At 40.4% G+C, this 16,274-nt stretch overlaps 2 protein-coding genes across 5 annotated transcripts; both read left to right on the forward strand.

The window, feature by feature from the left end:
• Positions 1–42: 42 nt before the first annotated feature.
• plgrkt (plasminogen receptor, C-terminal lysine transmembrane protein) lies at positions 43–2,558 on the forward strand. Its single transcript, XM_084082760.1, has 5 exons — positions 43–172; positions 434–535; positions 1,183–1,313; positions 1,724–1,833; positions 2,224–2,558. Exons 2-5 carry the CDS (start codon positions 455–457, stop codon positions 2,349–2,351), a joined length of 450 nt encoding a protein of 149 aa, XP_083938886.1. The 5' UTR covers positions 43–172; positions 434–454; the 3' UTR covers positions 2,352–2,558.
• A 1,858-nt stretch (positions 2,559–4,416) lies between these two features.
• On the forward strand, positions 4,417–15,624 carry selenol (selenoprotein L). Of its 4 annotated transcripts, none has more exons than XM_084082557.1 (8): positions 4,417–4,514; positions 5,753–5,950; positions 6,384–6,462; positions 7,686–7,739; positions 8,584–8,629; positions 10,194–10,321; positions 10,584–10,698; positions 11,199–11,321. In XM_084082557.1, exons 2-7 carry the CDS (start codon positions 5,842–5,844, stop codon positions 10,654–10,656), a joined length of 489 nt encoding a protein of 162 aa, XP_083938683.1. In that variant the 5' UTR covers positions 4,417–4,514; positions 5,753–5,841; the 3' UTR covers positions 10,657–10,698; positions 11,199–11,321. The 4 variants fall into 4 exon arrangements, with proteins under 4 accessions (XP_083938683.1, XP_083938684.1, XP_083938685.1 ...); XM_084082558.1 differs by having other exon boundaries at positions 4,419–4,514; positions 5,724–5,950; XM_084082559.1 differs by having other exon boundaries at positions 4,462–4,602.
• Positions 15,625–16,274: the final 650 nt, after the last annotated feature.

The following is a 16,274-nucleotide window of genomic DNA, read 5'->3' on the forward strand; positions in this document are numbered from 1 at the left end:
CAATGAAACAGCGTTTTGCTTTTAATTGGGCGGTGCTTGTGTTTTAGCGTGCGTGTTTTGATCAGAAGTATGTCCTTGGAACTTTTGCAGCTAACCCTGTTAGCTTCTTGAACAATATAACTACCTTATTATTGTTCTTAACATAGCTATAATTATTTACAAAATACACTAGGTACGTAACGTAGCCTTCATTCGCTGATAATATGAAGTGACAAACTATTTTGATTTACCAGGCAAACTAACCGTAGTGGCTTCCGTAGCATATCTGTCAACATTGTGATTTGACATTTTCTTATCGCCAATCTTTTCTTTGTAAGACAGGTTTAAAATGCGATTTACGGGAAAATGTTTGAGCGGGAGATAAAATACTTGTGACATGTGAATGGTGGCTGTACAATAATGTAAATGCATGTGTTCTGTGCTGTCTCTTCAGTCCAACAGCAACATAATCACGATGGGGTTCATGTTGTCCAAATCCATGGATGATAACTTCAAAAAGCAGCAGGAGTTCATGCTTCACAATGCACGGCTGCAGGTGAGTGAGTGAGTGAGTGAGGGAGGGAGAGAAAAGCTGTGACATGCTGGCACAGGGGGGCACAGTCACATGAAGTCTGTGCTGTGCCCAGGAAACTCAGACAGAACACATGTATGCCATTCATGCTGGAAGGAAAATAACAACTCATTTAATACCTCCTTTTGATTGGTCACATTCTGAGAGCTTCTGAGCCTAAATTGAACACTTCAAGTCATCACTCATAGTTAGGCAGTGCCATCTGGTGTAAATTGTAAAACAAAATCCAGCTTTTTTACATAACAATCTTTGTCAAATAATTTGTTACAAAGGCTATATTTAATGTAAATAAACTATGCAATTAAATTAAATTATGCAATTTGAATGTAACTGCTCATAACTCAGAGAGAGAGAGAGAGAGAGATTTTCTATTGTCAGCACTTGGTTTACCAGTGATTCCTCCTGTACTGTACTTACTATTCACATTGCTATTGGGCTCATCTGTTATGCCATATTACTTTTAGCACATTCTTCCAGCCGCGTGTGTGTGTGTGTGTGTGTGTGTGTGTGTGTGTGTGTGTGTGTGTGTGTGTGTGTGTGTGTGTGTGTGTGTGTGTGTGTGTGTGTGTGTGTGTGTGTGTGTGTGTGTGTGTGTGTGTGTGTGTGTGTAGATGGAACGTCAGATCTTGATGCAGAACCAGATGAGAGAGAGGCAGATGGCTATGCAGATCGCCTGGTCCCGAGAGTTCCTCAATTACTTTGGCACTTTCTTTGCGTTGGCCACTCTAGGACTCACTGCGGGGTGCGGCATTTGGTTAACACACACACACACAAGCATTCAGCAAATACGTAATGGATACATGAATGTGTTGTTTACTTAATGTGACACATTTCATGGGTTCTCCCCTTTTATTGTACATGCAACAGCTTACAGGTAGTATGTATGTTTTAGACTTAGCATTACTCTTTATTAGCAACACTCATTCATGCACAAATCACATACAGAGTACTTGTGAGGCCTCATATGTTTTGAGGTACAAATGTTAAGCATGTTGCACAAAATCCTGCTTGTTGCAAACATCTTGGTTTACTAACTGTTTCTAATATAAACATACAATGCACGCCAAACATGCATGTCACCATCTATACTTCGATATGTAATGTAAAGGCACAGTGAGAAGTAATTAACTTATTTTCTTTCCTTTCCATTAGTGCCATTAAGAGGAGGAGACCGGGTCTGTTTGCCCCCATAGTTCCTCTTAGTTTTGTATTGGCTTATCAGATAGACATGGCCTATGGAACTTTGATCTACCGCATGAGAGGTAAGACCCCCTCTTTTCAGACAAACGTTTCCCCAGTTTTTAACTGCAGATGTGAAGCAGGGTCAACATGTGTGTGTATATATATATAGTGATTTTTACTCACTACGTTTTTTTGGGAAACAACTTTGTTGATCCCACAAAAACGCAGCCAATGGCAATGCCCCATATTTGTAGGAACTGTCATGAGCATACTATGGGCTGACTCATAAAGAAACAAGAAACCAAAGATTAATCACACCTGGTCTATTATTAATGAGATTAAATTATTTACACCAAAAAATGTAACCATTGGCTTCACAGACTTGCTATTTGTCAATCCGGGATATAAGGGCTAATATATCTATATTAATTTATTTTTCGTTAAATTATTTGTTTATATTATTTGTCTAGGGGAGGCTGAAGGAATCATGGTCTCAGAGCGTGACCGCTTGGGCCTGCCGCACGGGACACCAACTTTCGAGAGCATTGAGAAGGAACGCAGAGTGAAAAGCAACCTCAGCTCCCTCTTTGACAAATGAGACCCTGCTCCGAAAATAGCCGATGTACAAGCATCGTATAATATATAAATTTGCCATCATAGCTTTCAGTCATCCATCCAAGTCGAGCTACATGGACCTCACTATCCCATTGTAAACAAAATATCAAACCGTGTTGATCTAATTGAAAGTATGATGAAGCTTATCATTTCATTAATTTATTAAATATTAATTTCATATGGAAAACAACAGTCACTTATTTATTTCAGTTTTGTATTAAAGGACGACTTCACCACTTTTCAACATATCTTCATATAATAGGTCCTCACTAATGCTCATGATAAAATGGTTAAAAAAAAATCTAATCAGTCTGTGTCTCAGAGGAGGGCTGTAGACAGTTCAGAAACCCGTCTACCAGTGACATCATCGATGGGGAATCCAAGCTAATAGAAACTGCAGGCTTTGTATTCCTGGAAAGTTGCAATGCAATAATAGATCCCATTGTTCTCGCCTTAATAAAAATCTGAATTAAAAAATTTAAATCTTTTTGGAAAAAACAATCATGCCTAACGATGATGTCATTGGTAGACAGGTTTCTGGACTGTCCACAGCCCTCCTATGAGACAGACCAAGTAGAAAAAAATTGTATCATTTTATCATGAGCATTAGTGAGGACCTATTATATGAAGACATGTTGAAAAGTGGTGAAGTCGTCCTTTAAGTCAAAGCATTCTTCCAGACCTCAGCAGTCGCATGGCTAGATCTATTCGTTTTTTTGTGTTTGCTAGTTCTATGATTACATTGTTCAGTGGAGTAATAATTCCATTGAGTTATTAGTGTATGATAGGAAAAACAAGACTATACATAGGGTCTGAACAACCTCACTAGCTACACCCAACTGAACCAGTGTGGTTTGAATTCCTTGTGCGCTCACTAGAGGGTCTGGAGATAAAAAGTAAAAGATTAGAAGTGCCTAGAATTGGTAAGAGAGATTGTGTGTGTGTGTGTGTGTGTGTGTGTGTGTGTGTGTGTGTGTGTGTGTGTGTGTGTGTGTGTGTGTGTGTGTGTGTGTGTGTGTGTGTGTGTGTGTGTGTGTGTGTGTGTGTGTGTGTGTGTGTGTGTGTGTGTGTGTGTGTGTGTGTGTGTGTGTGTGTGTGTGTGTGTGTGTGTGTGCGTGGGTGGGTGGGTGGGTGGGTGTGTGTGTGTGTGTGGCGGGGGGGGTGGGCGGGGGGGGTCCTCAGTGCTCACTGACGAATGCTCTGAGCATGTCTCAAGCCATTTCGTTTTTTTTATTTATTACTTGTTGTGTTTCATTGTACGTTGTAAATTGTATGCCAGAGTGCCGAAGGCAAATTCCATTTTATGTAATTTAATGGATAATAAAGTTTTCTTGATATGCAGTACATTTTGTGCAATTGAAACTTTTGGCCCAAGCGCGTCATTAGAGGAAAGGCCAAAGCAGAACAAATGACCAAAAGCAGTACGTTTCATTCTCTGGTGTACGTGTATCATGTCTAATTTTGAGTTTAAAATTGTGTGTGCCAGTGGAAATCAAATCATTGCCATAGGAAAGGCCATGGGGTCACCAAAATCAGCTGTTGTCATCCTTTGAGGACCATGAAGGTGCACAGCAAATGTCATGGCAATAAAGCCAGCAGTTTTCCAGGTAGGTTGTTTCTGACCGAAGTGATGAACTGACCATCCAACCCACACGGTCGCACTGCTATCTCTGGGGAAGCTTTGTTTTCTTTCTTTTTTTAATCGGATCTACAACCAGCAATTCAAAAATGTATTTTTTGTTTATTGTACTTAAGCTTCAAATCGGACAAGAATCGTTAAGAAGAGTTATATGTGGGGAACAGTCCCATTGCGTGTTAGTTAGCGCTTACAATATTGTTAGTAACTTGCCTTTTTTTTTACATTTTAGTATTAAGTAATTATTTCTTTTAATATATTTTCATATTTTATGCAATAAAAGGGCCAAGCTAAACCCTGGAGAAAAATATAAGTTGTAAATAAGTTTCAGAATTTAGGTAACTCAACACATTCATAGATCCATGTCCTGATTACACTTCTTTTCACCACTAGGTGTCACACTCGTTCCAAACAGGCAGGTTACAGACCGTGAGTAGACGGTTTGACCTGGATTCATTCACCCGTCCTGGTTGTGATGATTCATGCTGAGTAGCCGTTGAACTTCAACAGGTTTGAGCTTGTTTGTTAATTATTCTTTTTTGACCTAAATAGATAGATACATCTACCATCCCATATATGATTATTTGTCCACCACCAGGTTAGTGTATTTCCTAGTATGTTAACTAGTATGATGACTTTTTTGAGATATATTTGATTGTCAAGTTAACATCGCTCAAGTTTAAACTTTATTGTTTTCATGAATATTGAAGGTTTGGGGTCATCATAGCAGTGATCACAGTTGGAACCGAGTTTATCAACTCAAGACCGTTATCCACTGGAAAGACTCATCCTAGCGAGTCGGTCTTTACCAATGCATGACTTCTATCGTTCTGTGGAGCCTGGTTAGATCACGTGGTGGTAGTGTAGCTCCATCTGTGACCTCACCTCACCCATCAGTTTGACCCTAACTGCACGTGACGTAACCGTATTGTATTCTATCAAAGTATGTAGGTCCAATAATGTCTATCACCGCTGCATATTATGCTTGAATACACGCGTGTGTGTGTGTGTGTGTGTGTGTGTGTGTGTGTGTGTGTGTGTGTGTGTGTGTGTGTGTGTGTGTGTGTGTGCCGCGCGCGCGCCCGTCCGCGCGTCCATCCGTGTGCCCATGCAGAGTGAGTGGGATAAGTGTCTGGAGAGCATGTGGACATGAAGCTGCAGACAGCAGATAAACAGTTGGCAGGAGGCTCCACCTTGTTTGTGTGTGTGTGTGTGTGTGTGTGTGTGTGTGTGTGTGTCTGAATCAAGCAGGAGCCAAGAACAGAAAGGAACATATCAACATACAGAATAAGCACAAGCAATTATTGCAAGTTTCAAAAAGCACATAACTGCTTTAAAATTCACAGTTGTAATCTTGTGATATATAACAGGTGTAATTTATTAACTCTCTGGCTTATGTTAACCACAGACCTTATTTTCAGCATTATATTGCACATCCTATATCCTATTAAAACCATTTGAAGTCTGGTGAGGGAACCCATTGTGAAATCACTTTGGGGTTTTAGGACTAAAAGTGTAGCACCCTATTGAATAAGCAAACACAACAATATTATTACATTTATAGCTACCAGCAGATGATTACTGATATTGTTTCTACTTGGCACTGAGTCAGTGATAATGACACATTATATTCGCTTTTGCATTCTGACAGATACGTAGGCTATATGCCTTGCCATTTGATTATTTTTGCCGGAAAATGTTTCGCCCTTCATTTAACAGCTATGCTCCTCCCTTGCTGCTCGTCATAGCTTCTCACCAGGCGGTGCCTCGGCTATAGGGAAAGGAGATCACCCACTAACCATTTGACCGTGGAGCCAGGGGGAATAAGGTGGCAGGCATGGCTGAGGATGTGAGTGTTGCTGATGACGAGACCCTAATCTGCAGTTTGACTCTGTTGGTCAACTTAGGCAAGGTCCTGTTGCAGAACGCCAAGCAAGAGGCAGAAGGTGAGAATCTGTTTAGCATTTAGCACAAGACATTGATATACTGTATATAGAATGGACTTGATGGAAAGAGTCATGATCCATGAGAGGATGTGATGCTAAGCTGCGCAAATCAATTTGTTGTTACTTTAGGGTTTAGGCATTTATTGCAAGATAAGCGGTCATTAAATAAACCATGTTTGTGCCTCTTAAGTGGCATGTACAGTCAGAATTGACCTCATAGTCCCTGCTTGTTTAAAGAATTAAAGATGAATATGTAAAATATGCTTGTTGGCAGAGTAACACAGTAACACTACACACAGAGCAGAGGATTACAGACCTAGTGGCATGTAAAATCGAGCAAGGCACTGTAATCCTTGTCATGCTCTTTGCCAGCACTAAATACATTATTGCACAAAATCATTCCACCACTAATGCCTCCTTGTTCTCATTACAGCCTCCCTGGAAGAGTTTGTTCCCAATAAGATCAGCACTTTATTTGGCCTTATGACTGCAGGGGCCGACTTCTACACAAGGTGGGATTATGTTCATACGTATGTGTGAATTTTGTGAATACTGATTATGTGAAAATACTGATATACATTTGTGGTTCTTACCTGCTTTCGCAATGGTGTTCTTAATTTTGCGTCGATCACAGGATCACCCCATGAAAACACAATAGAACACCTTACAACCCTTTTGTTGTGTATCCATTGAGTTTATCAAAGTATTGCAATGTAAAGAGAGTTTTTGCTGGTTGGTTGACATTGCAGCTGCTGCTTTCTTGTTTAACTGTTCTGTCCTTCAGAGTGTAGTTTCCGTAATGTCTTGGTGTTTCCTACCATTGCATAGATGTATTCACTGTGATTCACACCACGAAGACAAATAGGCAAGCTCTCAGGGATGTTGCACATCCAAATTGTTTAAACACTTTTACCCGGCCTGCCGTCCCTATGCATGTCATTATACGTAGGTGGGTCTCTTTGAATAGGGAGTCGTCTAAATCTACACTTCTGACACGCATATTATCATTTAAAAATGTGCTCGAAAGCACACCATTTTCACAGAAAAACATTTGGTCATATTTTCAACTGAAAGCAGTGTTGACTGACCTGTCCTGAACTGAGGTGTCAGTTGAAAATATGTAATTTCTTGTCGGCCAACAGTGTTGACAGACACTTGATTACACTTGATTGTCCTCTATACTATACTCTCTCTGGAGACTCTGGTGCAACCACATTTGAAATAGGCTTAGCAGTTCAGCAGTGGAAAGAATCAGTAGAAGGAGAAAAAAATGAGAGGAAGGGAGGAATATGGGTGTACCAGTAGGGGGCAGCAGTGGCTCATTAAGCATAGCGGCAGTCTTTGTGGTTACCAGTTGGGCTCCTCCTGGCTCCTGTCAAAATTGAGCAAGACAATTAACCCAGTCACTAGCTCCCAATAAGCAGCTTGGTGCCCTGCATGGTTTCCTCCACTGTCAGTGTGTGAAATTGTGAAGCACTTAGGAGAAAAGCACTATACAAATACACCATTTGCCAATTTGTAATCTATTGCAACAGCAGGATCGTCATGGCTATGTAATGCAAGTGAAAAGCAGTTGAAACAACACAAACAAAAAGTTTTTACAGTTAACCATAATGCAAGGAAGAAAGTGGTCAAAGCTTATTGCTTCAGCTTAAATGAGCAGTACTTTTAGTTGTGATGTCTGTCTTGTGGTTATTAACCAACCTGCTGCATATTTTATGTTATATTTTACCAGCCTTGGAGTGAAAAAGAGGACTGAAGCAGAGGCATTATGGCAGAAGTCTTATCAGTAAGTAATAACTATAGTTTAACAAAACAAAACCATTGATAACAGTCTGAACCACGTTGTGCAAACATGCACACTAGCTAGCTAGACTTTGGTGAAAAGTGCACCCAAAGTCATCTTGTCCAGAGCTCGCTTCCCTTTCCTGGTAAGATTTGGAGAACTGCTGACTGGACTTGGACAGGATCAGGACAGGATTCTTTGGGATCACATGAAAGATGCCCATTTCTCAGACTCTTTCACACTTTTTCTGCATTTCGATATGTTTTATTCATAGTCATATTACCAGTAATTAAAGGGGAATTAAATCCTTTTGCCACTTTTGTGCAAAGTGTTTGCTGGCGCAAAAATAATGTAAAGGGTGAGCTTAAGCTTGGTACTCTGTGGTGTAAGCAACACAACTACAGCTAATACAATTAATAATATATTGTATAAACACTTTGTATAATCACATTGTTTACCGGTACATGAACACCAATGTGATTTTAATGCAATTAAGTCAATAGGTTGAGTGAGTGAGAATGTATGCACTTTATTTCAGACACATGAATGTGATTAATTTCTTAATTGCAATAAGATTATCATTATAGGATATGTGGTGTAGGACAGTCTTTAATCGCATTATTGCACAGCACAGAAATAATGTTTGTTTCAACGTGTTGCAATATTGAAATAAAAATTCAATACTATTTTGATGAATGTGATCCTGACTGAACATGGCTACAGCTTTGTTGCTTACGTCACAATGTACCAAGGTCAGCCTAGCCCTTCAAAGTGTTTGTATTTTGCCCTAGTATTTTGGCCAATAAGCTATATGTTGATTGCCCACTTTCCCTGTTGTATGTTCCAGCAATGCAGACGTCAGAGAACAAGTGGAAGACCTCCTGCAGTTAGAGGTTGGTTTGTTCATCGCTTTTCTGTCACCTCTTTCTGCTTTATTGCAACATCACCAGCAAGAAAATGTGGATCAGGGTGGGGGGTTGGGGAAGGACTAACCCAAACTCCTTTGCCAGCTATTAATACACTAGGCTGCAATCAACAATTCCAGTTATCCTGGCATTCCACTTGGCTGATCTTTGTGTCAAGATTATTATAATTCTCCAGGCTGCCCTTTGACTTTATTGTTGCGACACACTGGTTCATTGTGCTTCTGATGGTCACAGGTTTTCACTGTGGGACCCTCTTAGTGGTATTGATGGGGATTTATGCCTCCCAAAGAGCAGTGGTTCTCAAAGTGTGGTCCTGGGACCACCAGAGACCCTTGAGGGTGTTATTGGGGTCCCCAGCAAAATGAGGAACAGTTTATTCTACAAGCTCACAACGCGTTGCAATGCGACACACTGTGATCTTGAAGATTTTCTATTAAAAAACAGATCTTGACAAATCTTCTCTTACGGAGGGCCCTGGTACAAAATCTCCATCCATCCATCCATCCATCTTCATCTGCTTATGTGGAGTCGGGTCACGGGGGTAACAGTTCCAGCAGAGAGTCCCAGTATTTAGCCACTTTATACTGGGGGATCCTGAGGCATTCCCAGGCCTGCATGGAGATATAATCACCCATCTGGTCCTTGCTTGGTCTGTCTTGTGGCCTCTTCCCAGCGGGACGTGCCTTGAGGACCTCCCTAGGGAGACCCTGAGGAAGCATCCGTTCTTGATACCCGAACCACCTTAACTGGCTCCTTCCCGCGTAAAGGAGCAGCAGTTCAACTCCGGGTCTACTCAAATGGGCGTCTGTCTGAGGCCACATACATATTTATCAATTTGTGGGTCATTGACATGAAAATCTCACATTAGATGAGATTCTATGTAGACAGGGAATCTCAGGGAAGTCTCCAAAGTATTCTTTAGGCAGTTCTTAGCTTAGCCCCTGAGCACCATGTGTATATTTGTAGCGTTTGCCCCTTTGGCCGATTAGTAGTATGGTAGAATGAATTCACACTGTTGAATAGATTTTCCTATAATGTTTACATTCGTATAAATTGTCATACTATTGCAGTCAACAGTGTTAGTAGCCTATAACCCTTCATAAATCTTTACTCTCATTTGGTTGGATGCTGGAAAGTGTTTAGGGGTGATGACATTCAGCTGCATTCAATTAAGAGCTATTGACCGTTGACAGTGTTCATCAAACCTTTGAGCTAAGACATGTTAAACGTTTTTGACTTTGTCAGGCCTGACAAGATGATAAAAGGCTGTAATACAGCTCCAATTGAATTAGTGTCTAAGCCAGTGTCGTGACAGCCTACCAAATGATTTAAGGCTGACGTGATTTTAGACTTACTTTGGAAATTTGTCTAAGACTTGCAATCACTTAATTATTGAACTGTGTGTGTGTGTGTGTGTGTGTGTGTGTGTGTGTGTGTGTGTGTGTGTGTGTGTGTGTGTGTGTGTGTGTGTGTGTGTGTGTGTGTGTGTGTGTGTGTGTGTGTGTGCGTGTGTGCGCGTGTGCGCGTGCAGAGTGAGTGGGACAAGTTTCTGGAGCACGTGGACATGAAGCTGCAGACAACAGACAGACAGTTGGCAGGAGGCTCCACCGCAGACAGCCTCAGTGCTGATGTGGCACTGACCGATGCTCACAGTGGAGAGTGAGTCCACACGCACACGCAGACACACACACACACACACACACACACACACACACACACAGCATTAAAGAGGGCCTACACACAGAAGAAGAAGCATTGCCGTTGGCTCTCCAGTTAAAGTTGCTAATAGTGTTGAGCACGTTGTCAGTTTTGTCCATTTCTAGTAATTACGCATGTTATAATTGTGGTGACGATTATGAGAAACTAGAGCTTGAATAGCACCAGGTGTTATTGTCGCATCACTGTAGTTTTGTGTCATTAGGGGTGTGACCCTGGGACAGTACTTTGGCAAAGGCCAGAGTCTCCTGCTGGTTCTCATCAGACACTTTGGATGACTTCCGTGACGAGACCACATGACCGAGCTACAGGCCAATAAGGTTGGTTCACCTTATTGCCATTTCTACAGGAAGTTTCTTTTTGAAGTTGTCGATATTTGAGGCAACTCATACAGAGCGATGCGACTAATTGTGAGCTTGTACCTATTTTCACTACTTCTTTAAAATATATGGAATTTGAATTACATTCTTTAGAAGTTTTTTTAACTTTTTATTTTTTGGGGGAACCTTTTCAAAATCTTTTGAAATGATAATAATAAAAACTAAATGTAGGAAATGAAAATCAAAGGTATATTTACTCGCAACCCATAAAAATGTGTCCACTGTTTGGGATTAGAACGCATTGAGTCCATATCCAATGTTAGAAGAGATTTATTGACAAGAATTCCCTGTACTCCTAGTTAGTAACAATAATCATTGTTGGCTGACCTGGGTGGTCTGTGTGCACAGTAAAATCCGGTGTTTTATTTTAAACTCTGAAAGTGTAAAAATAGACCCAAGTAATGCTAACAGAGTTAAATGAACATGTTTTGCTGTTGTAGGAGGTCTTAGAAGCTCGGTCAGTGCAGGTGTTGGTGGTCTCGTTTGGCAGTGTGGAGGGAGCTCGACTCTGGCTGGAGCAGACTGGATGTATATACCCCGTGCTGTTGGACCCAAACAGAAAGGTAGGGTCAGTGATGGAAGATCTGTTACAAGTAGAAGTATTAAAAATGTACTTGAGTAAAAGTACTAAAGTATCTGCACCAAAATATACTTAAAGTACCAAGAGTAAAAAGCACTCATTGTGCAGAATGTGCCATTTCACAAGTTCAAAATGTATAAAAAAGTATTTGGAAAATAGCCGATCTACAAGCTCACAGTAGGCTTGTAGATCTGCTATTTTGAAATGGACGAAATATATATAGGGCTGAAGTGGTTAGTGTGTTGAAAATAATAATCAAAATCTACAAAGTAACTCAAGTTTTCATATAATTGTAGTGGATTAAAAGTACAATGTGTGTGTGTGTGTGTGTGTGTGTGTGTGTGTGTGTGTGTGTGTGTGTGTGTGTGTGTGTGTGTGTGTGTGTGTGTGTGTGTGTGTGTGTGTGTGTGTGTGTGTGTGTGTGTGTGTGTGTGTGTGTGTGTGTGTGTGTGTGTGTTTTCAAATAGCTCAAATAGCCAACGCACCCTTGTTCTTTTATCTTCTGTAAATAAAAGAACAATTAAGACCTTAATGGAAAAAAGCCCTTGAGGGCTTTAGCATTCTTTTGTATAAATCTGTGCCACCTTGCCTTGTTTTTGCAAACTGTTAATAAAGTATTGAATCAATCAAATGGATGTGTTCCACAAAGATTGCAAGATGAGGAAAATAACCTCCCAAGTGAGGACATTTTGACATGTTTCATTACACAAGGAGCTGTGTTTATAAAGAAAAGAGGGTTTTAGGGTTAGAATTAGGTTTAGGTACATAGGGAGTTCAATTAGAGTAGGCAATGAATAGGGTCAGTGGAGCAATTATCTCTTAGTAAGACAAAGGAGAGAGACAGAGACAGAGACACAGACAGAGACAGAAAGATTATATTAGCCGGGGGTGTGCGTGCATGCGTGCGTGCGTGCGTGCGTGCAATCTAATCCCCAGCTAAAAACCACAACACGGAGAATTGATTATGACTGCTTATTTTTACTCCTCAATTGATCTCAATCTAAGTCTGGGAAACAGGCCCCTGTGGAATTTTCTTTAGATCCTTAAATAAAGGAGGAAAAAAAAGATCAGTGCAAACTATACTGGTAATGAGGACTGAAAATAGCTAGAGAGGATTAGATGTGTAGGCGAGCATAGCGAATATTGCTAACTCTTAAGTACATTTACTCCACATTTGACAGGTTAGTTGTCCGTAGAAAGCTTTTGTGGTTTACTTACTAAATCTGTTTCATTGTATCATCATTATTATTTTCACTTTATTATTATGTTCCTGGGAAGTACATATTATAACTAGAAAAAGTGCTTCTCGGAGCACAGGTCTCCGCCAGGTCAGGTAGAATCGGCCACCTGGTGGCACTATAACAGGCCCATGTGAAAAGTTTGAAAAATTTGGGGCAGAGGTTCGGAATTGGCATCCAGGGAGTGTGTGTGCAAAGTTTCGCTGCGATCAGGCCAACGGTCCTGGAGATTAGCTGTTCACAGACAGAAGGACGGACGGACAGGGTGCAAAACATACTCTCTCACCTTCGGCCTGGCGGAGACAATTATGTAAATGTCCAATGTGTGGTACTGTAGATCTACAGGAGTTTTGGCCTGGGTTCGTCCTATGCCAAGGTGATGAAGTTCAGATGCCTTCTACAGTACTCTGAGTACATCGCCGCTGATAGAGACTTCCCTGATGTCCCACATCGCCTGTTGGAAGACATCTACCAGGTAGAAACCCTGTCTACTTTTCATGGTTATCTTGTAGTCTCCGCCAGGAGACTATGTTTTCACTTTCGGATAGGACACTTACACAGACAGGACGGATAGGACACTTACACAGACAGGACGGATAGGACACTTACACAGACAGGACGGATAGGACACTTACACAGACAGGACGGATAGGACACTTACACAGACAGGACGGATAGGACACTTACACAGACAGGACGGATAGGACACTTATACAGACAGGACGGATAGGACACTTATACAGACAGTGTGTCATGTTACTATGACACAGTAACATGTTCTATTTTTTGTAAGAATTAGAACATTCCCAACACAAGTCTGCTGGCGGAGACTTGTGCTCCGAGGAGCACATTGTCTAGTTGTTTTTGTTTTGACACGGTACTGTGGAAAGAGAGAAAGGAATGGTAGAAAGAGAGAGAGGGAGTAGATGGCAACCTTTTCAGCCTTTTTAATTTCAAAGACCCCCAGTTTTATATGCTTTGGGCCACCCACCCATTTGAAACAATCTTTTATCACTGGGACCCCAATTTACACTGTATACGATGCTCAGTGACAACTCTGAGGTCATATGGAACCACTGAAATAGACCCAATGGCCCATTTGGTTCCATTTGTACACTCAGAGTTTCAGACCCGCAAGAGTCCAATTGGACCCCTGGTGGTCTCCGGACCGCACATTGAGAACCAGTGGCATATTATACAGGCAACAAGCAAAACCAGAACTTGATCATTTTATTGAATTTTCTTATTGAATTATATGTGCACTTTGCAAGTTTGTTTATAAATAATGTTTTTTATTCTTATTGTCATGGGAACCAATTCCACATGCAGTCTTTGTTCTCGCATAATCAATGTGTTTTGCCTGCATTCTGTACACAAAATTATAGTTCATGTACTACAATAAAGACCACATCGGTTTATTTAGAATAGATGCGTCTGATTATAGCTCTAGAACAGAGGCTGTTTTTCACATTGGCGCTCAGCTTTCCATGAAATCATACATAAATACATCTTTAGCTAACGCTCTCATTCAAATTACTAATCTGTGCTATGTGCTCTATTTCTCTTTTCCAGCTGGGAGGGAACGTTGTTCTGGATGAGGCAGGGAAGGTTTTGCTTGCACATCCATCTAAGACCCCTATGGACAGGCCAACTCTAGCAGACATGCTGCAGGTTGTACCCAGTGGCAGCTGCTCTGCTAGCTCCCAATAGAAACATCCACCTCTGGATCAACCCCTGTGAATGCCTGCATAAACATATATACATCAACACAATAACACATACAGTATTGTAGGGCTGGGCAATATTATATCAATATCGTGATATGAGACTAGATATCGTCTGTTATAGTGTATAGTGAAAATACGCATTGTGCGCTTGTAGATCTGCTATTTTTGCTATTTACAAAAAACAAAATGTTATGTAAAGAGTTGGATAACATTTTATTATAATACGATATTATTGTCACTATATCAATATCGATGTATATGGTCAAAAATATTGTGATATTTGATTTTGTCCATGTCGCCCAGGCCTACCCAACTGGTAATGTAATGTTAGTCAATGAAACAAGTGACAGGGTTGAAGTGATAAACAAACAGTGACATGTGAATCCACTCAGGCAAACATATAGCCTACAGACATGCACCATGACAGGGGTTGATTTTTGGGAACAAAGTGTGTCTTTTCTGACACAGCGCTGACACCTCACAAACAAGAGTGACTCTTTGGTGCACATTGATGACGTCACATCTCCCATTCATGACATCATGAAGAGACGTGACTGATGGAAACATTTTGCGCCGAAGATGTGCAGGCTTTTTGTGGGGTTGCATCAGCGCTGTGATGACTGTGCAACCAAAGGAGCTCAGCTAACCAAACTAACGCTTGATTATTATAATACATTTGAAGTACTTTTTTCAGTTTACTGTGGCCTGTGACGTGTGTGTAATGATGTGACTATTTGAAGGGCTCAATAGGTAGTGACACTGCAGTACTTGAATTGGTTTGAAATCAAGTTTTGAATGTTTTTCTTTTTTTTAGATAACTGTGAATTGGATTGTTACACAAACATTAATACTAAAAACAATTCAGATAGCCCTAACCCTAGATACATTATAAACTTTAAGCCCAGGCACAGTACAATAGAATAGATCATACTCAAATGACACTTAAGTGTCATATGTAAATCACTGCTATCTCCAAATATTACTTAGATTAAGTAGGGAAATTAATATTGCTTTGCTTATGGAAACATGTACTGTTATATTTGATTAGCTTTGTTAGAATGCAAATTTTAAGGATAATCTTTGGCCTTGAGTGGAATGAGACTTGGTTGAAATGCGCAAGGGAGCCGTTTAACAAAATATTAAATGTGATTGTTTGGAATGATAACTGATATTTTCTCCATTAGCCTTTTTATATAGTTCACTGTGACAAAGAAAGAAAAACAAAGTTGATTTGATATTGCAGATCTTGCTACTAAACCTTCTCTGCTATTAACATGAGATTTATGGAACAGACTTCGTCATTAAACCATTGTGAACTGTGTGCATGTGTGGTCTAGCAGCCATTTTTCGTGTCATAGAAGGAAACAGATCCACAGATAGATTATGGTGCTGATAACAATTTCGTCGGCCATTGTCTTCATTATCAGTTCTAGGTCAGTTAGAATTTGCAAATTATAGTGAATTTTAACCTACTGTTGGGTATGGTTATTATTGTGTGTCTCATGTACTGTATATGCATTTATTATTAGTCACAAACAACTATTCAGATTTGAGTACTTTGTCTTATCCAATAATGAAGTAGTATCGAACAATTACATACATTATTAGACCTGTCCTGTTACTGTGGATACTGAGACATTCGTATTGTGATGTCTAAGGGGTTTCTCATGTGTCCCTGTGGTTCTACAGAATAGGCAATCTGTAGAACAACTATGGCAATAGGATGAGGCTAAGAGAGAGAAGGGGGGGGGGGGGGTGCACTGTGAAAATCAAATCACAGAGAGATCAGATTAATTGAATTTTGTGTGGAGTTTTCAGTTTTGAATTAGATCTAGCTATGAGAAATTAGACATCCACCAACATCACAAATTATGCACTGTAGGCAATTTAATTCTTAATGTTACACAATATATAATGCTATTCAAACACTATAGGGGTAGGCTTTCACCAATTTGCTTCACACATGGAGTA

This window comes from Gymnoscopelus microlampas, assembly GCF_963454915.1.
Source record: "Gymnoscopelus microlampas genome assembly, chromosome: 16".
Lineage (NCBI taxonomy): Eukaryota > Metazoa > Chordata > Actinopteri > Myctophiformes > Myctophidae > Gymnoscopelus > Gymnoscopelus microlampas.

Coding starts and splice junctions, on each gene's coding strand:
- plgrkt (XM_084082760.1), top strand. CDS start 455: ATGGGGTTCATGTTGTCCAAATCCATGGATGATAACTTCAAAAAGCAG. Junction 1,314..1,723: donor ACTCTAGGACTCACTGCGGG/GTGCGGCATTTG, acceptor CCTTTCCATTAG/TGCCATTAAGAGGAGGAGAC. Junction 1,834..2,223: donor TTTGATCTACCGCATGAGAG/GTAAGACCCCCT, acceptor TTATTTGTCTAG/GGGAGGCTGAAGGAATCATG.
- selenol (XM_084082557.1), top strand. CDS start 5,842: ATGGCTGAGGATGTGAGTGTTGCTGATGACGAGACCCTAATCTGCAGT. Junction 7,740..8,583: donor TTATGGCAGAAGTCTTATCA/GTAAGTAATAAC, acceptor TGTATGTTCCAG/CAATGCAGACGTCAGAGAAC. Junction 8,630..10,193: donor AAGACCTCCTGCAGTTAGAG/GTTGGTTTGTTC, acceptor GTGCGCGTGCAG/AGTGAGTGGGACAAGTTTCT.